Here is a 20,670-nt window from a genome sequence, read left to right on the forward strand (position 1 = left end):
ATTTCTTTTTCTCAAATCTCCTGCCTCTCACCCTAAAACTATGACCCCTCAACCAAGGGAACAGCTGCTTTCTATTCACCCTGTCCATACCTCTCATAATCCTGTACACCTCAATCATGTCCCCTCTCAGCCTTCTCTGCTCTAAAGAAAACAATTCAAGCCAATCCAATCTCTCCATATATCTCAAATGCTCCATCCCAGGCAACATCCTGGTGCATCTCTTCCGTACCACCTCGAGTGCAATCACGTCCTTCCTATGTGAAGTGACCAGAACTGCACACAGTACTGCAGCTGTGGCCTAACCAACAATCTGTACAGCTCCAACATGACCTCCTTCCTCTTAGACTCTATGCCACGACTGATAAAAGCAAATTTCCCATATGCCTTAACTACCCTATTCACCTGCTCTGCCACCTTCAGGGATCTGTGAATAAGTACCCCAAAATCCACCTGTCCCTCTGAGCTTCCTAATGTCCTGCCATTCACTAAATACTCCCTTGTATTATTATTTCTTCCAAAGTGCATCACCTCGCACTTAAGAGTTAAAAACTGCCAATGCCCTGCCCATCTGACCAACCCATCTATATCATCCTGTAACCTACGGCCTTCTTCTTCACTACTAACCACCCTACCAATCGTGGTGCTGTCTGCAAATTAACTCATCATTCCCCCCACATTATCATCTTTATCATTTATGTATATAAAAACAAGAAGGGACCCAGCACTGAAACTTGTGGTATGCCACTGCACACCGGCTTCCAGTCACTCAAACAGCCTTCTACCATCACCATATGTGTCTTATTACTAAGCCAGTTTCGGATCCATGTTTCCCTGAATTCCATGTACTTCAACTTTCTCAGTCTCCCATGTGGGACCTTGTCAAAGGCTTTGCTAACATCCAAATAAACTACATCACTTCCCTCATCCACACACTTGATCATTTTACAAAAGATTCTATCAAACTTGTTATGCATGACCTCCCTCTGACAAAGTATGCTGACTATCCCTAATCAACCCATGCCTTTCCAAATGGAGATTAAATTCTCTCCTTTAGCATTTTCTCCAATAGTTTCCCTACCACTGACATGAGATTCACCGGTCTGTAATTCCATGGTTCATCTCTATCAGCCTTCTTGTGCCGTTCTCCAGTCCTCTGGCACTTCTTCCGTGGCCAGAAAGGAATTAAAAATTTGCATCAGAGCCCCAGCAATTTCCTGCCTTGCCTCCCATAGCAGCCTGGGATGCAATTGACCCACGCCTGGGGTTTGAACAATTTTAAGCCCATCAAAGCCTCCAATACCTCCTCACTTCCTATGTCAAACTACTCAAGGTCCTCACAGTCCCTTTTCTTGAATTTTGTACCTTTGTCCTCCTTTTACTGAGTGAAGACCGAAGAGAAGTATTCATTTAACCCAATGTCCTGCAGTTTCACACACAGATTGTTCCCTTGATCTCTAATGGGCCCTACTCTTTCCCTGGTTAACCTCTTCCTCTTGATGTATTTATAGAATATTTTAGGACTCTCCCTAATCTTGTTTGCAAGTCCTTTATCATGCTTCCTTTTCATTCTTCTAATTGCTTTCTTACGTTCCCTCTTGCACTTCCTAAATTCCTCCAGGGCCGCAGCTGGATTGCTCCCTTTGGATTTGCTAAAAGCCTTTCCCTTCTCCCTTAGCCAGTCCTGAATTGTCCTTGACAGAGTAGGAGTTTTAACAACACCAGGTTAAAGTCCAACAGGTTTATTGGTAGCAAATACCATTAGCTTTCGGAGCACTGCTCCTTCGTCAGATGGAGTGGAAATATACCAAATAAACCCGTTAGACTTTAACCTGTTGTTAAAACTCTTACTGTGTTCACCCCAGTCCAACGCCGGCATCTCCACATCATGACTACCATTGTCCTTGACATCCAGAGTTCCCTGAACTTATTGCTCCTACATTTCCCCCTATAGGGAACACGTTGGACCTGTATGCTCCCCATTTCCTTTGTATCCAAAAATCTATTGATATACCCAACAACCGAGCATCCACAGCCCTCTGAGGTAGAGAATTCTAAAGATTCACATTACAAGGAAAGAAATTTATCCTCATCTCAGTCCTAAATGATTGATCCCTTAGTCTGAGACTGAGAGTTCATGTTTTAAATTTTCTAGCCAGGACAAGCAGCCTCCCTTGCATGCACCTGTCAAGTCTCTTAAAAATTTTGTATGTTTCAATGTACTCTCTCAATAGCCCAAGTTAACTCAATTTCTCCACACAGAACTATCCGCTCAGCCCAGGCATCAGTCTAGTAAAACCTCTTCATTCATACACTCCAAATAAGTGGTGGGCAACCTGCAGCTCGGGGAAACATGCAGCCCATCAGGGTTCCGACTGTTGCCCATGCGCAGAGTTGCCTCATTCCACTAGTTTCTATCCATGTTTTTTTTTCCTGCCAGTATGACTGAAGTGATATGCATGTAGAACAAGGTTACATAAACTGATTGCACACATTGACTGAGAGCCATGCGCTCACTTTGCATCCAAACAAGCATAAATATTCTTCTGTTTTTACCACTTGAACTTGATGATAGTTACTATTAAGATATGAATGATTAAGCATTTTCTATAACTCGTTATGAAATATTAAATGCATTCAATCTTATTCATGGATTCATGATTAGTGAATATGCCTAAATTCAACCTTGCAGCCCACTGAGATGAATGTGGACCACTCACTGATCTAGGTTGCCTATCACTGCTCCAAATCCTTTATTATGCTGACTTTCTGTGAATTATGTAGGACACCTAGATCCCCATGAAAGTTAGTAAGCATTTTCCAGTATCCGACCGCAGCACAGGCGGCATGGTGGCACTGTGGTTAGCACTGGTACTTTACAGCGCCAGGGGCCTGGGTTCAATTCCAGCCTGGGTGACTGTGTGGAGTTTGCACATTCTCCCCGTCTCTACGTGGGTTTCCTCCGGGTCTGTGGAATTCATTGCCACAGAGGGCTGTGGAGGCCGAGACGTTGAGCGTCTTCAAGACAGAAATTGATAAATTCTTGATTTCTCGAGGAATTAAGGGCTATGGGGAGAGAGCGGGTAAATGGAGTTGAAATCAACCATGATTGAATGGTGGAGTGGACTCGATGGGCCGAATGGCCTTACTTCCGCTCCTATGTCTTATGGTCTTATGGTCTTATGGGTGCTCTGGTTTCCTCCCACAGTCCAAAGATGTTTAGGAGAGGTGGATTGGCCAAGCGCAATGCGCAGCGTAACAGGGATAGGGCGGGAGGTGGGTGGACCTGGGTAAAATGCTCTTTTGGAGAGGTGGTGCGGACTCGATTGGCCAAATAGCCTCCTTCTGCACTGTAGGGAGACAGTGGTCCTATGACCTTATAAAAATATTCTGCATTTTTGGGACAGGGAGGGAGGGAGGTAGGGTAGAGATGCCCTCTTCCTCCCTCTCTATGTCCCGTCTTCCTCCCTCCCAACCTCACCTAGAGGTAGAAAGAGAGGTGTGGGGGAAGGACTGCAGATGAAAATGTTAGGTGCAAGGGGAGTGCATGCGAGAGAAGGCGTGTGTGTTGGAAATCATCTCCAAAGCTGTGTAAATACTCTCAGAACAACAGTTGAGGTTTAGACAAGGAAGCACCTGTCCTGGTACAGGATTAAAAGGCAGCCTATCTGTCAATTCCCACTGTGTTCTTGCTGATCTTCTTACAGGGAATCTCAGACAGCTTGGGAATTGAGGGTTTAATGCTGGAATTCAGGGTTAAACCTTGACTCAATTCCCATTGTACATATTACAATTGTCAACCTGTTTGCCTCCAAACATGCACTGCTTAAATGGAGAACTGAATGGGACAGTAACATTCTTTTGCATGTTAAAACCTCCAGCACTGACATCCCAGCTACCCCCCTCTTAGGATAATATTCACAGCATGGTGGTGAGGTAGTTCTCCCCTCCCTGCTGTCCCACAAACATCTGCTCAGTGAACTCCAGCTCCACGATTCTGAACTGAAGTGTCTCAGGTTTCACACTTGCCCCAGATTCAGTTGTCCTGGATCAGAAAACTCCCAACATACTAAGAAACGTTGCATTTACAGCTTACTGCCACACTGTCATCATTATCCACCCTTGTTCTTAGTCAAATCTAGGTTACTTATTTACTCCTCAAACCCCCCAATGCTCCATCGCAGCGTCCCCCCTCCCCTCCAAAGCTCCACTCGCAGCCTCGACCCTTTCGCAATGCTCCATCGCAGCGTCGCCCCCCCCCAAAGCTCCACTCGCAGCCTCGACCCCCCCAATGCTCCATCGCAGCCTCGACCCCCCCAATGCTCCATCGCAGCCTCGACCCCCCCCCAATGCTCCATTGCAGCCTCGACATCCCCCAATGCTCCACTCGCAGCCTCGACCCCCCCCAAATGCTCCAACCCAGCCTCGACCCCCCCCAATGATCCAGTGCAGCCTCGACCCTCCCAATGCTCCATCGCAGCCTCGATCCTCCCAATGCTCCGTCGCAGCCTCGACCCCCCCCAATGCTCCATCGCAGCCTCGACCCCCCCAATGCTCCATCGCAGCCTCGCCCCCCCCCCCTCCAATGCTCCGCTCGCAGCCTCGCCTCCCCAATGCTCTATTGCAGCCCCCCCCCCAACGCTCCATCGCAGCCTTGGCCCCTCCAGTGCTCCGCTCTCAACCTCACCTCCTTCAAAATTCCATCGCAACCATGCCCCCCTCTGAAGCTGCACTCTCAGCCTTAGCCCCACCAATGCTCCCCTTGCAGCCATGTCTTTTCCAATGCTCTGCTCTTGGCCCAGCCACTTCTCTCAACACCATCTTTTTTTAATGCTCTGTTATGCTTTAAATAATTTCTCCTAACTTTTGCCACTGCTCACCATCGTTTTCTCTGCAAAGCGTTTATTATTATTCAAGATATTATATAAATGAAAACTGCTGTTGTTAGAAGCCTGAATCTCATATATCAATGATTTTCTGCATTATCTTGTAAAACCTTGTACTACGGTCTGAAAACATTATTTTGGTGTAAAAGTCTTTATTGCACACTACCGAAATCTTCCAATCATTTGAAAAATACACCACCATAATTTTACTTAAATTTTTATATTCACGTGAATTTCTAGAAAGTCTTGTGGGCTTCAGGGTGACCTCTGTCTCATTGACTGCATTGCAAGTCAAAGCCAAAATTAATCTCAAAAATCATTAATGCGCTATTAACATCATCACTTACCAGCTGCAGTTCCAAATGGAGTTCAACATTGAATTTTCTCAAAATAATAATTTTGCTTTTGATATCACTGAGTGTGTAATTCTCTTCCTCCCTAAAATGTGAGGACAAAAATGCATATATCTGATAAATAATCTTTTAACAGAGTGCATACAATAAGCTGCGGGTGTGAGGGAAGCACACATTGAAGAAAAAACAAATTTCCATTAGTTCCTGGATCTATGGGGTCTGAACTCATTGTGCATAACGTACACAATTTAAAAATTGAAATAATCAGTCGGATGGTAGCACAGAGTTCACTTGCTAACCAATTTGCACTCTCTTGTCATACAGTATAAATTGTTGTTCCCTTTCATTTGATATTCTTGCTAATTGTCCTGATGAGATCAAGAAAAGCTTCAATAAATGCCTTTTTCAGCAATACAAAATTTAAATACTTGAGTTAGATACAATTAAAAATTTGTAAAAAAAAACTGCACTTATATACCCTTTGGTCACATCACTGAAACATATCAAACTTTACTAGGTGCAGTGACTCCTGCCACATCGACACCATCACATCCCACAATAAAAATAATCCACACAAAGTTGTAAAGCCAAGAGTGTGTGACACAGGTGCAACTACCAACAGAATATTTCAATTATTGTATCAATTCTTTACACAAATTGAATGAGCCTTTGGCAGTTTTTCTTTACACAATCTGAAGAGTGCAGATGTGGGTGAAAGTATGAGAGAAATTTGAATCAAAGCAGGGTAGTAGCTGCAAACATTGTAGAGGCCTTCAGTAACTGGTAAACCAAGGACTGTGGGTGGGGAGGGCAACAGAGCAGACACAGATTGTGAGTAAATAAAGCAAACGCAGGCTAGATTGCAACATGGCTTTGCCAAATTTGCCTGTTTTGATTCTCCAAGATCTAATTATCGCATGTGGCCAGGTGACTGTTAATATTCACATTTATTAATATGGATCAAACAATAATAAACTGATATGAGTAGAAAATTAAGTTGCGGACATAATATAATTGCACTGTTTAAATGAAAGGTCTGCATTTCACCAGCAACCGTTACAAAGACTTGAGCCAAAGTAAATTGCAGACAGCTTGTGCTGCTCATCAGTAACAAAAAAACTGTATCTATTTCACCAAGGACAGACAGATAAATAATGAACTCCTCACACACTGCTATTTACTCACATAAATAAATCTCATCAAGCAATAGGAATAGATGTTTGTTGATCGTGTATTGCAACTGGATTTGAACAAATTAAAGACCTCTGATGATTCCGTGATTAGAAATAGGGTGGAATAATCTCTTGTTGACTAGAAGATCACAACAGGTGTGTTCTATCAAATATGTAGATGATAATCAAGTATGGCTGATAGTTATGTATACATAAGTGGGCCCAGTGTAGAAGAAAATATCAAACAAAAATTAATAAAGAATTATGTCTTATCGAATACAGCTTTAAGATTGGAAAGCCCACTCGGAGAAGCTATCATGCACAAAATAGAATTAGGTAGGAAAAATTAAAGCTGAGGTCATTTAACAGCTCATGCTGATGAACTTTTATTTTATAAATGCCCCTTTTGCTTGTTGAACTGCTCTTGGATTTTTATGAAGATGTGACTAGTGCGGTTGATGGAGGGGAACCGGTGGATGCAGTGTTTTAGATTTCCAAAAGGCGTTTGATAAGGTGCCTCACAAAAGGTTGCTGAAGAAGTTACAGGAAGGATGTAAATAAGATTGAAAGAGTGCAGAGAAGGTTCACAAGGATGTTGCCAGGACTTGAGAAGCTGAGTTACAGAGAGAGATTGAATAGGTTGGGACTTTATTCCCTGGAGCGTAGAAGATTGAGGGGAGATTTGATAGAGGTGTATAAGATTTTGATGGGTATAGATAGAGTGAATGCAAGCAGGCTTTTTCTGCTGAGGCTAGGGGAGAAAAAAACCAGAGGGCATGGGTTAAGGGTGAAAGGAGAAAAGTTTAAAGGGAATATTAGGGGGGGCTTCTTCACGCAGAGAGTGGTGGGAGTGTGGAATGAGCTGCCGGATAAAGTGGTAAATGCGGGGTCACTTTTAACATTTAAGAAAAACTTGGACGGGTTCATGGATGAGAGGGGTGTGGAGGGATATGGTCCAAGTGCAGGTCAGTGGGACGAGGCATAAAATGGTTCGGCACAGACAAGAAGGGCCAAAAGGCCTGTTTCTGAGCTGTAATTTTCTATGGTTCTAAGATTGGGTCACACGGAGTTGGGGGTAGGCTGTTAGCGTGGATTGGGGAATGGCTATCCGACAGGAAGCAGAGAGCCGGAATAAATGGGTGCTTTTCTGGTTGGCAGGTAGTAACTAGAGGGTGCCGCAGGGATCAGTACTGGGGCCTCAACTATTTACCATTTATATAGACGATCTGGAGGGGGGGACTGAGTGTAGGGTAACAAAGTTTGCAGACGACACAAAGATAAGTGGAAAAGTGAATCGTGTGGAGGGCGTAGAAGGTCTGCAGAGAGATTTGGACAGGCTGAGTGAGTGGGCGAGGATCTGGCAGATGGAGTATAACATTGACAAATGCGAGGTTATTCACTTTGGAGGAAATAATAGCAAATTGGATTATTATCGAAATGGAAAAAAATTACAACATGCTACTGTGCAAAGGGACCTGGGGGTCCTTGTGCATGAGACGCAAAAACCCAGTCTGCAGGTGCAACAGGTGATCAAGAAGGCAAATGGGATGGCCTATATCGCAAGGGGGATAGAATATAAAAGCAGAGATGTCTTGCTGCATCTGTACAAGGCACTGGTGAGGCCGTAGCTGGAATACTGTGTGCAGTATTGGTCCCCTTATTTGCGGAAGGATATATTGGCCTTGGAGGGAGTGCAAAGAAGGTTCACCAGGTTAATACCAGAGATGAGGGGTGTTCATTATGAGAGACTGAGCAAATTGGGTTTGTGCTCGTTGGAATTTAGAAGGCTGAGGGGGGATCTTATAGAGACCTATAAGATAATGAAGGGGCTGGATAGGGTAAAGGTGGAGAGATTCTTTCCACTTAGAAAGGAAGCTAGAACTAGAGGGCACAGCCTCAAAATAAAGGGGGGTCAGTTTAGGACAGAGTTGAGGAGGAACTTCTTCTCTCAGAGGGTGGTGAATCTCTGGAATTCTCTGCCCACTGAAGTGGTGGAGGCTACCTCGTTGAATATGTTTAAATCATGGATAGACAGATTCCTGATTGGTAAGGGAATTAGGGGTTATAGGGATCAGGCGGGTAAGTGGAACTGATCCACTTCAGATCAGCCATGATCTTATTGAATGGCGGGGCAGGCTCGAGGGGCTAGATGGCCTACTCCTGCTCCTATTTCTTATGTTCTTATTGCAATTTGTTGCTGTTGAATCTGATATTTAAAATCAACAGGGGCTAGTGTGACACAGCCTTTCAATGCATGACAATTTGAGTAACAATTCAAAGTGTATCAGGTTCAAGCCAAATGCAAAACAATTTTCAGGCAGAAAGAAGATCAGCATATAATTGGATCTGTTTGCATCTACAACATGCTGCACAGCCTAGGACTTGGTCTTGCTGAGGTCACCAGCAATATAATTACTACACAAAGCAAGATAAATTTGAGTTTTTATTTGTAACCACTTACTGCTCTAGGTCACATTTGGCTCCCTTTGTCACCACAGCCTTAATGTAGTGTTTCAAATCTGATATGTGAATAACAGCAGCAGGTTCATGTTCAGCTTCTTTTATCCAGTTCTTAGGGAGAACAAACTATAAAGAAACCCACACGTAAGTTGATGTTCTTAAAACTCAGTGCAATTACTAAACTGATATTCAAGAATATCAATTTCAAAACAAAGCTTCCACTTGACAAACAACCTTAAGTTAATTTGTTTAGTCATTAATATAGTATCAAATTGTCAAACACGTGTCTGAGCAAAGTGGGATTCCTGTAGATATACATAAAGTGTACTAAACCTAAATGAGGAATATAATATGGTGCTATTAAATTTCAGTCACAGTTCCAAACTGAATTATCCCCAATCAATTGGTTCTGTGTAAGATAACCAGTAGCTTCCTAAAATTACTATATTTTCTACTATCTCTATGGACTGACCTTTGATCTGACTTTATGTATTCTTGTACGGTTATACAGACCATCCATAATACTTGACAGCATAATTTCTCAAGCATCACCTCAGAGGACAGCAAGGCAGCAGCCCAGCTGTTCACTCGCACAAGTCAACATGGAGACATTTTAATTGCTAGGTATACAAATACATGCAGAAATTAATTAAGGGTGGCAATTTATGAATAAAGTTGCTTTCAGCATAAAAAATCTCTCTGATTATGACCAAAAGCTGAGGAGGCATGTTTCCAACAAAAGTTTATACAGTTAAAAGAAGGTTCTCAGATTTGTCACAAAATTTAGATTTTAAAAAGTTTAAAAAATAAATTCCTTCCCTTTCCAAATCAAGGATACATGCAACACAAACAAAGCAAATGCACAACAAATTATATAACACAGACAGAACCTGTGCTTGATTAGTAATATGCTCAGATAATCTGAAAACACCAAGTCATTATTACAGGATATCAATGTGCATATCAGCATAAATCCCAACTGGCTGGCAAGCACAATGCAATTTGCAATCCATGAAGTTAATGCAATTAACAGCTAAAACCATTCAGAGTTATATTTGATAGATTATTTTGTATATTGTTGAAATTCAATGCAGTATCTGTTACCATCTAAATTTTTCAACTTCATATGCACAGTTTATAGCAAGTCAGTTTTGTGGACAATACATATTTGCATGATTTAACTGGAGTAAATAATCGCATAATATAATGCAGTTATTGATATCAATTCATTAATGGCAGAAGACATTTTCAAAGCCTGAATGAACTGCAATAGGTATGTAGTGCCAGTTTTTCCACTAATATAATACTTCAGTTTTAATAAAGAAAACTTAATAAAATCCAACCATCCATCGCAAATTCAAACAGGAACAGAAGTCAGCTGATTGATACTCACAGATGGCTACCTACTTCGGCTCAGCATGTGCTGTTAGCAAGCATCTGGTCCCGTTTCTGAAACTGTTATTAAATAAACTGAAGAGTATATTGCATATACATAGCCATGTTAAATTAAAAATTTTGATCCAAAGTGGTCAATTCAATTCAGTTTGAACATGGCGAACAAATGCATTTTAAAACATATATAACAAAGCTGATATACATGTGCTGTCTCAAAATGTGTCATTAAGCGGTCACGGGGATTCAGCCTCTGATCTTCGGGTAAGCGTTCTCCAAGGCGGCCTTCACGACACACGACAACGCAGAGTCGCTGAGCCGAGACCGATAGCCAAGTTCCGCACACATGAGGGCGGCCTCAACCGGGATCTTGGGTTCATGTCACACTATCTGTAACCCCCACGACTTGCCTGGGCTTGCAAAATCTCACTAACTGTCCAGTCTGGAGACAATACACATCTCTTTAACCTGTGCTTAACGCTCTCTCCACTCACATTGTCTGTACCGTTAAAACTTGATTACCTGTAAAGACTCGCATTCCAATCATTATTTTGTAAATTGAGTTTGTGTCTTTATATGCCCTGTTTGTGGATAGAACTTCCACTCACCTGACGAAGGGGCAGCGCTCCGAAAGCTAGTGGCTTTTGCTACCAAATAAACCTGTTGGACTTTAACCTGGAGTTGTGAGACTTCTTACTGTGTTTACCCCAGTCCAACGCCGGCATCTCCACATCAAAATGTGTCACCATAGCTATAATTTAGATATGAATCTAGTCAGGCCGATTAACTGACTCTGCTCCAGCAACTGTTGAGTTCATAAATGAGACATATTTAGTTGGACCTCAATTTAATTCCAAGCAAACAAGTCCACAACATAAAATTAAACTGTATAGTATCAAATGGGTTGGCAAAGCTAACTGACATGCAAGGCTGCAATGTTGCAATTTAATACACTTTTCAGAGATGCAGATTACTGTGAAGGTAACCTGCAGAGTTCATAAAGACCTAATCTAAAAATTCAGGTGTGCTGCCTGGAAAGTAGTGATTCACTTCTGCTATTCATTTTGAAAGGTGGAAGTATAAAAGCATATTAAAATCATGGTGTGATGTGCAAATGATGGAGATCAAAACCAAACCGGTGTGAAAAGGGATTGTTTCTTAAGATTGAAGCGCACATATTGGTGAGTAAAGGGGTAGACATATTCTTGTAAAGAAAACCAATCCTATCTCATCTAAATTAATCAAGTATTTTTCATCAGTGGTTTCATTTCCTATGTTTAATATCTTGTTTATTCCAGATAAAAATAATATTCCCAACAAAATCCAGGGGGCGGCACAGTGGTTAGCACTGCTGCCTCACAGCACCAGGGACCCAGGTTCGATTCCCAGCTTAGGTCACTGCCTATGCGGAGTTTGCACATTCTCCCCATGTCTGCGTGGGTTTCCTCCGGGTGCTCCAGTTTCCTCCCACAGTCCAAAGATGTGTGGGTTAGGTTGATTGGCCATGCTAAATTGACCCCAGTATCAGGGGATTAGCAGGGTAAATATGAAGGGTTCCGGAAATAGGGCCTGGGTGGGATTGTGGTCGGTGCAGACTCAATGGGCCGAATGGCCTCCTTCTGCACTGTAGGATTCTACGATTCTATGGCAAAGCAGTGATTTGGTCAAAGTGATATGCTTTAAAGAGTAAGTTAAAGGCGCAGAGGGGCAGGGAAGAATTGCCAGAGCCTAGGCAAGGCCAGCAATGATGCAGCAACTGAATTTGGGGATACGCAAGGAGCCAAAATTGAAAAAACAGAGATCTCAGAAGGGCAGGCAGGGATAAAAGTGTTAGGAAGCACTGAGCAATGAAGCTCATCTCTCCTCCCCACCCCCTCCAAGATAGCCAACGTGAGCAGTTCTGCAGCAGGGGCCTTCCTCTGAAAAGCACTACACTGACATGTCTTAACATGCCCCAAACTCATTTCGCTAATTACTCTTGCAGCTGGCAAGAAAACCATAGTTGCTTCAAACCCTGGTCACAGAGCTCATAGGAAAGCCAGGCTTCTAACCAAAAGCACTATCTAGTGATCAAGGCTGGAAGTGACCTGCCATCATACGTGACAAAAGCTCAAGGATGAATAATTTGCTCTTTTACGAAATACTACAGAATGTCTGGTGTCTGTGGAACCCTACTGCAGCACAGCAACTAGTCAGCATTTCAAGGACAGGAGATGAAAAGGAAAAAGTATATTGATATTTTATTAAGTATTCCTCTTTCAGATCCTGTAGACCAAGCAACAGGGCCCCATCAACACAAATAAAGTGAATGATAGGATAAAAGAGTAAATGTACCTTCCTCCCGCCCAAATTAATTTTACAAGCTGGGAGATGCCACAATAAAAATCTAGCTTCCCAGAGATTCGCTGTAAAAATATTACTCTGTTGGAGACTTTATTTCCCACTGATATAATTTCTAAAGCCCAAAATTACATTTTTAATAATGTTGTCTACTGGACTGTGGCTTTGTTAAAACAATCACTACCTGGTGGCATCATTTTTTTCTTGCAGACAAACAATTTATAATTGGATTGTGCAAGTGTATTCTAAATCCAATTCCTGAGCAATCTTAGAACCTGTGGAAATCTAATTGCAACCGTCAGGGGACAACATGCATAACTCCAAATGCCTAACAATTGAGTTGCGAATGCTGCTTTATAAATCCAATTCTTTGGTTTCTACTGCCAGCTTGCATCCCAACTTTTGGCAGTTTGGTGAAGATTTTCCTGTTTGTATTCAGCCATCCAATTCTTGGCCTTCAGGGAATTAGTATTTTGGTGCTTGCAAACCCAACATCTGAACATTTATTCCCAGTCTGTCACAATGAGGTGAAAGCTGTGAAAGCCCATACCAAAACAATTAAATAATTACATTAATGTTTGAAATTCAATCACAGCAACAAGCATCATTAATAGGAAAATATCTGCAAACTGACAAATTAGTGACTTAGATCAGCACTCCTTTGATTAGTAATTTTAAGCTTCAAAAATACATTTTTTCAGCCCTACCACTGGTGGGTGAGTAAAATACAGATTTTCATTTAGTTCCTTATTATAATAGTGACTATCTTTCACATGTACTTCATTGACTGTGAAGCAGTTTGAGATGCCCTGAAGTCATGAAAGTCACTACATGAATGCAAGATTTTCCTTTCTTATTACACCATCCAGAAGTATCTCAAAGCACTACAAATGCACAGCTATTTTGCACCCCAAGATATCAAAAAGAGACATAAGATGAAGTACATGCTTGCATTCCAACCATATACCTGCTCGACTGTCATGGCAACCTACATCCATTTCCATAATATCCTTAATCTCCACCCTTTCTCAGCTTGTGTATGATGGGGTAAGGAGGAAGAGAGTATTCTGTCACTAAGGAATACAGAGCTTGAGTGAAACCTACATGAGTACATCTTTAAAAGTGCTTAAAATTCAGATTTTCATTTTATACAATGTATCATGCAGATCTATAATACACAAACTTTAATTTTAAACTTTGTTTTTGCTAGTGTCTTAAGTCACATTAATTTTGAAGTGTTAAAATGGGCTCACATTGGAAAGTTGTTTGGGAAGCACTATAAGGGCACTATACAAGTTATGTATGTTAGGAGTCCGAAATCCCAACGTTTTTAACATAGACTAGGGTTCTACCAACTGAGCCTAAACTGTCAGAACACCACAAATCGCTCTCCTTGACTAGCCGCCTGGAGATTAGAGCACCCAAGGTTTTTTCTAATCATCTTCTATCTGGACTTTCATATTTAGTACCCGGGGTGCTGCATTCTAAACCAAATATTCGATAACGTCCAAGGGATTCCAGGACATTTATACCCAAATGCTGGTATTTGTTGGGATTATCAGTGTGCGGGGTGACAGATACTCAACTGTGCCATTATTTACACATAAGCAAGTTAGAGGAGAGGCTCCCGCCCAGCGAGCGGCTGCTTTACCTCAGTGACCTGAGCTGCCGCCGGCCGCTGTCGACTTTCGGTTGCTCCGTATCTCAACAACTGCTCAGTAATCCACGGCCGCCCGATGTACGATTTGTACGATCTCATACCGAGAGGTCAGACAGGGAGGGAGGGAGGGACACAGCTGTTGTCCAGTTCAGTCCCAGGCTCTATCTGGCCGCATGATGCCAACAGGCCCCAAAGGCGCCCCAGCTCCGCACATGCGCAGTGCTCGCCCCCGGGACAGGGTAGTGCGCATGCGCGCCTGGTCCAAACTGGTTCTCACGTGAGAACACCATCCACCAGGTACACGGTACATACTCTTGCAACTCGGCCAACGTTGTCTACCTGATACGCTGCAAGAAAGGATGTCCCGAGGCATGGTACATTGGGGAAACTATGCAGACGCTGCGACAACGGATGAATGAACACCGCTCGACAATCACCAGGCAAGACTGTTCTCTTCCTGTTGGGGAGCACTTCAGCGGTCACGGGCATTCGGCCTCTGATATTCGGGTAAGCGTTCTCCAAGGCGGCCTTCGCGACACACGACAGCGCAGAGTCGCAGAGCAGAAACTGATAGCCAGGTTCCGCACACACAAGGACGGCCTCAACCGGGATATTGGGTTTATGTCACACTATTTCACATAAATATTTCTGCTTTTTTCCTCCTGAGTCTTTATCATGCGATCCTAGAATCAGAATTTATGTCACACTATTTGTAACTCCCACAGTTGCGTGGACCTGCAGAGTTTCACTGGCTGTCTTGTCTGGAGACAATACACATCTTTTTAGCCTGTCTTGATGCTCTCTCCACTCCCATTGTTTTGTTTCTTAAAGACTGGATTAGTTGTAAGTATTCGCATTCCAACCATTATTCATGTAAATTGAGTCTGTGTCTTATAAGTTCTGTTTGTGAACAGAATTCCCACTCACCTGAAGAAGGGGCTCAGAGCCTCGAAAGCTTGTGTGGCTTTTGCTACCAAATAAACCTGTTGGACTTTAACCTGGTGTTGTTAAACTTCTTACCAAACTTGATTGACAGATGCCCTGAAGTGCGAGAGTCTATCTTATTTTTATTAGTGTCACATGTAGGTTCACATTAACACTGCAATGAAGTTACTGTGAAAATCCCCTCGTCACCACACTCGGGTGCTTAGCGGTCACGGGCATTCGGCCTCTGATATTCGGGTAAGCGTTCTCCAAGGCGGCCTTCGCGACACACGACGGCGCAGAGTCGCTGAGCAGAAACTGATAGCCAAGTTCCGCACACACAAGGACGGCCTCAACCGGGATATTGGGTTCATGGCACACTATTTGTAACCCCCACAGAGTTTCACTGGCTGTCTTGTCTGGAGACAATACACATCTTTTTAGCCTGTCTTGATGCTCTCTCCACTCACATTGTTTTGTTTCTTAAAGACTTGATTAGTTGTAAGTATTCGCATTCCAACCATTATTCATGTAAATTAAGTCTGTGTCTTTATATGCTCTGTTTGTGAACAGAATTCCCACTCACCTGAAGAAGGGGCTTGGAGCTCCGAAAGCTTGTGTGGCTTTTGCTACCAAATAAACTTGTTGGACTTTAACCTGGTGTTGTTAAACTTCTTACTGTGTTTACCCCAGTCTAACGCCGGCATCTCCACATCAGAAGTACAGTGACAGCATGGGGCCCAGCCAATTATCTGGCAGGAGGTCACCAAATTGCCATCAGCCGATGGGGTTAGAGGTCTACGCAGCATTGGTATTAACCTCCACTGCAATTTCCATACAGCCCTCACTGACTAGCTGGGAGGATCTCCTGATGCTATCAGTGGAGAAGAGCACTTTCTGCTATTCCCATTCAGCCTGGAGAAGATCCTGTATTGAGGCATTTGCTGAATCATGGGGCCCACGCATTGGTCTGCTCTGAGTAATGTGTCAGCTGAGTCTGGGGGTCAGGGTAATGACCCTGGATTCCTATTACATGCTGCAATGCGAGGTGGGGGGGAGTGATTGATTAGCATTTAAGTTGCATCCCCATCAGTACCTAGGCACCACTACCCCCCGCCCCTCCCACTAGGAAGCAATTGCTTGGTCTAACGCTTGATCTTAGCCAAAAAGCCAAGAAGTGATATAAATTCCCCGCATGATTAACTAACATTGAGAAATTGGGCTGGGTTTGCACAGATCTTTAAAACGTTTCAGACAATGTCACTTTCAAGTAAGCACATTAGAACTGGGGTAAGGAAACTTGCATGTTTGTGGTAAATTATTTTAAAAACTAAAATAGAGACTTGTTTTGAATTTGTTTAAACAGCTAAATAGAGTAGGACTGCTGTTAATACGGATTGGCTAATAGCTGTTTGTATTGGAACTGACCTGTGAACTGCTTCTGCATGTATGCTATTGACAGCTAGTCTTTAACTATTGTAAAAACAATTCCACTGGCATGCTCTGGAATGTCAATGGAGTTCTACTCATCCTTGATCTCTGGTTTATCTGGTTTCTCTCATCGTTGTCTACCACAAACATCAATAGAACAATTCTCATTCTCAGTTGCTGCTCTAAGTAATTAGCCATTTTCATAAAAACATTAAGGTGCTCTTTACATGCAGCATATTTGTAATATGAGTATTATATAGTTTTATAGTTTAGATGGATAATCCATGACTACTAATCCATTTGAAAAAAGGATCCTCCAAACAAAAAGATTTTGAGAACCACTAACTTAAAATAGCAACATATAACTGGTTTGTGTCTTATTGAGTTCCAGGCTGCGACCTTTGGTGGCGCAGAGCAGACGAGAAATACAACAGAGAAGATGAGAAAATAAACATGTCTTCAGACATCAAAGGGGCTGGATGTGGAGCAGCTTTGAGAGAGGTCTGGGAGCAGGTCAGTGAAATAGTGTGTAGTTATCTTGAAATGTTAAGGGAAAAAGAAAGTAAAGATGAAAATTAATGGAAAAGTTAGGGGCATATTTTCCAGTGAGCAAGGTACACTTTATGCACTCATACTACATTATTCACTACGTGTACTTATCTTAAGTTGGCGATAAACCATTTGTTTTGAATATTAAGCATTTATATCTGAACTTCACTCACTAAATTAGACATACCTGACACCTGTCCAAATTAGTAACAAAAGGAATCAATTTTGGGGTGAGACTGTTGCTATGGAATCCTTTACCTCTATGACAAAAGAAGGTTTGTCCTTGGTTTTCTTTTGCTAAGTTCATGCGAATGAGACAATTAAACAAAACTGCATGTGTTTTAGGGACCATTCCAAGATGTATGGTATGTATTTCTATCTAATCTTTCCACATGGCCCTAAGTTGCCAGCTCTTCAGAGATAACTGTCTTTGTTCCTGTAATTAACATTGCCCTTCTCAACGATGAAAGGATACTTGTGATTTAGCTGGTTCCTTTGTTTGGCAACAGAATTTTAATGTGCTACTGATTGGATATAAACTAAGTGCATCCACACATATACATATGCACAATCTAAACTGACAAGGTGTAACATAAAAGCAAATTAAACTACTTTAAGACCTGTGAAAGGGGTCACCATTGTGTATCACATAAAATGATATAACACATGAAATGATATAACCCTAAGCATGGTTAAGAGGCTACATGATGTATACAAAACATGCTGTTCCTCTATAACATACAATGAAATAAAAATTGTGGGTTACTGCATATATATTCCTAATATTATTGAGCTGATTTTAACTCAGCACCAGGAATTGCATTAGCAAAGACCAAGATAGTAAACTATCGAAACCACCGCAGCATGAAACCTAGGATATTTTAACCACTAGGCCTCATCTGCCTGGTCTCTTTCAGCTTTCTGCCTATTCCCAGTGGGAGTGCTGGCCAACTGGCAGGACAGTAAGAAGTCTCACAACACCAGGTTAAAGCCCAACAGGTTTATTTTTAAAAAATACTTTTCCAATTCAATCAAATCAAATCCAATTCAGAGTCTCAACAAGTTGAGACATTTCAGATCCAGGCTGACAAGACAGGGCGAACGACCAAAATCACCCTGTCCTGGGCCTGATCTACATGAGCCAAGCTGATTGGAGAAGGGGGAGGTTCCTCCTCCAAGACTTGAGCTCATTTGCATCTTAGCCAAAAGGCCGAGATGCCGCTTTTAAAAATTGCTTCATATGAAACATATGAAATGTCAGTGTAACCTAATGACCTCAACCAAGTGCAGCATCCAATCCATACTACACTTGATCTTAGCCAAAAGGCCGAGAAGCGATTGGCAGCACTAGCTTTCGGAGTCTCAAGCTCCTTCATCAGGTGAGTGAGGACTTGTGTTCACAAACAGGGCATATAAAGACACAAACTCAATTTACAAGATAATGGTTGGAATGCGAGTCTTTACAGGTAATCAAGTTTTAAAGGTACAGACAATGTGAGCGGAGAGAGGGTTAAGCACAGGTTAAAGAGGTGTATTTTGTCTCCAGCCAGGACAGTTAGTGAGATTTTGCAAGCCCAGGCAAGTTGTGGGGGTTACAGTTAGTGTGACATGAACCCAAGATCCCGGTTGAGGCCGTCCTCATGTGTGCGGAACTTGGCTATCAGTTTCTGCTCAGCGATTCTGCGTTGTTGTGTGCCGTGAAGGAGAACGCTTACCCCGAAGATCAGAATGCCCGTGACTGCTGAAGTGTTCCCCGACTGGAAGGGAACACTCCTGTCTGGTGATTGTCGAGCGATGTTCATTCATTTGTTGTCGTAGCGTCTGCATGGTCTCCCCAATGTACCATGCCTCGGAACATTCTTTCCTGCAGCATTTCAGATAGACAACGTTGGCCGAGTCGCAAGAGTATGTTCCGTGTACCTGGTGGATGGTGTTCTCACGTGAGATGATGGCATCCGCATCGATGATCTGGCACATCTTGCAGAGGTTGCTGTGGCAGGGTTGTGTGGTGTCGAGGTCACTGTTCTCCTGAAGGCTGGGTAGTTTGCTGCGGACAATGGTCTGTTTGAGGTTGTACGGTTGTTTGAAGGCAAGAAGTGGGGGTGTGGAGATGGCCTTGGCGAGATGTTCGTCTTCATCAATGACATGTTGAAGGCTCCGGAGAAGATGTCGTAGCTTCTCCACTCCGGGGAAGTACTGGACGACAAAGGTACTCTGTCTGCCGTGTCCCATGTTTGTCTTCTGAGGAGGTCAGTGCGGTTTTTCGCTGTGGCGCGTTGGAACTGTCGATCGATGAGTCGAGCGCCATATCCTGTTCTTATGAGGGCGTCTTTCAGCGTCTGCAGGTGTCTGTTGCGATCCTCCTCATCTGAGCAGATCCTGTGTATACGGAAGGCTTCTTCAATGTGTTTAGGGTGGAAGCTGGAGAAGTGGAGCATCATGAGGTTATCTGTGGGCTTGCGGTATAGTGAAGTGCTGAGGTAACCGTCCTTGATGGAGATGCGTGTGTCCAAGAATGCAATCGATCCTGGAGAGTAGTCCATGGTGAATCTGATGGTGGGATGGAACTTGTTGATGACATCATATAGTTCTTTCAATGATTGTTCGCCATGAGTCCAAAGGAAGAAAATGTCATCGATGTATCTAGTGTATAGCATCGGTTGAAGGTCCTGTGCGGTGAAGAGGTCTTGTTCGGACCTGTGCATAAAGATGTTGGCATATTGAGGTGCGAATGAAGAACTGGCTGTTGAAGGTGAAGACGTTGTGGTCCAGGATGAAGCGGATGAGTTGTAGAATTGCATCTGGAGATTGGCAGTTAGGAGGAAGATGGAAATCTTAGGAGGAAGAGGGAAAACTGGCAGGAGGCAGGAGTTTTTCGGGCAGCAGGAGACCCCTACCAGTGATCTGAAAGAACAGTCCACAACACTCGGGAAAGAATCAGGTGGGGTTCTTGAGGACTCCTGTTCCTCCTATCCCAGAAGGAAACTCAACTTTCTGGGGATTTTTAACCTGGATAGAAACCATAGCTTGCCTGCACAGACTCTGGATAAAACTGCAATCATACCCAAACGATGTAATCAGAGCAGCATATTTAAAGATGGAAGCTCTGACAAAGGGTCATCCAGACTCAAAACATTGGCTCTGGTCTCTCTCCACTGGTGCTGTCAGACTTGCTGAGATTTTCCAGCATTTTCTGTTTTTATTTAAGGTTGGATCCCATTACCTTCTGGCAGGTATTCCTCAGAAGAACTTAAGAACAAAATAAATCAGATCAGGAGTAGGACATTCGGCCATTCGAGGCTGCTCCATCATTCAGTAAGATCATGGCCATTCTTCTAACTCAAAGCCACTTTCCTGCTCTATCCTGAAATCCTTTGATTCCCTTAGTATTCAAAAATCAGTGGCACAGTGTTTAGCACTTCTGCCTCACAGCGCCAGGGACCAGGGTTTGATTCCCAGTTTGGGTCACTGTGTGCAGTCTGCACGTTCTCCCCATATCTGATTGG

The 20,670-nt window shown here is 43.0% G+C and overlaps 1 protein-coding gene and 1 pseudogene across 4 annotated transcripts in view; both read right to left on the reverse strand.

The window, feature by feature from the left end:
• Positions 1-14,496, reverse strand: part of acd (ACD shelterin complex subunit and telomerase recruitment factor) — a 33,097-nt gene extending 18,601 nt beyond the window's left edge. For 2 of the 4 annotated variants that reach the window (XM_078210959.1, XM_078210958.1), the window contains exons 1-3: positions 14,252-14,496; positions 8,870-8,994; positions 5,231-5,321 (exon numbers count right to left, since the gene is read on the reverse strand). In XM_078210959.1, coding sequence (XP_078067085.1) covers positions 5,231-5,321; positions 8,870-8,994; positions 14,252-14,359 — 324 coding nt within the window. In that variant the 5' untranslated portion in view covers positions 14,360-14,496. Of the gene's footprint in view, positions 1-5,230; positions 5,322-8,869; positions 8,995-9,340; positions 10,318-14,251 lie in introns of those variants that run through there. The other 2 variants (XM_078210961.1, XM_078210960.1) reach the window with 2 other exon arrangements.
• A 3,797-nt stretch (positions 14,497-18,293) lies between these two features.
• LOC144493205 (U2 spliceosomal RNA) lies at positions 18,294-18,503 on the reverse strand (annotated as a pseudogene).
• Between the last annotated feature and the right edge of the window lie 2,167 nt (positions 18,504-20,670).

The sequence above is a fragment of the Mustelus asterias genome, chromosome 4, assembly GCF_964213995.1.
Source record: "Mustelus asterias chromosome 4, sMusAst1.hap1.1, whole genome shotgun sequence".
Classification (NCBI taxonomy): domain Eukaryota; kingdom Metazoa; phylum Chordata; class Chondrichthyes; order Carcharhiniformes; family Triakidae; genus Mustelus; species Mustelus asterias.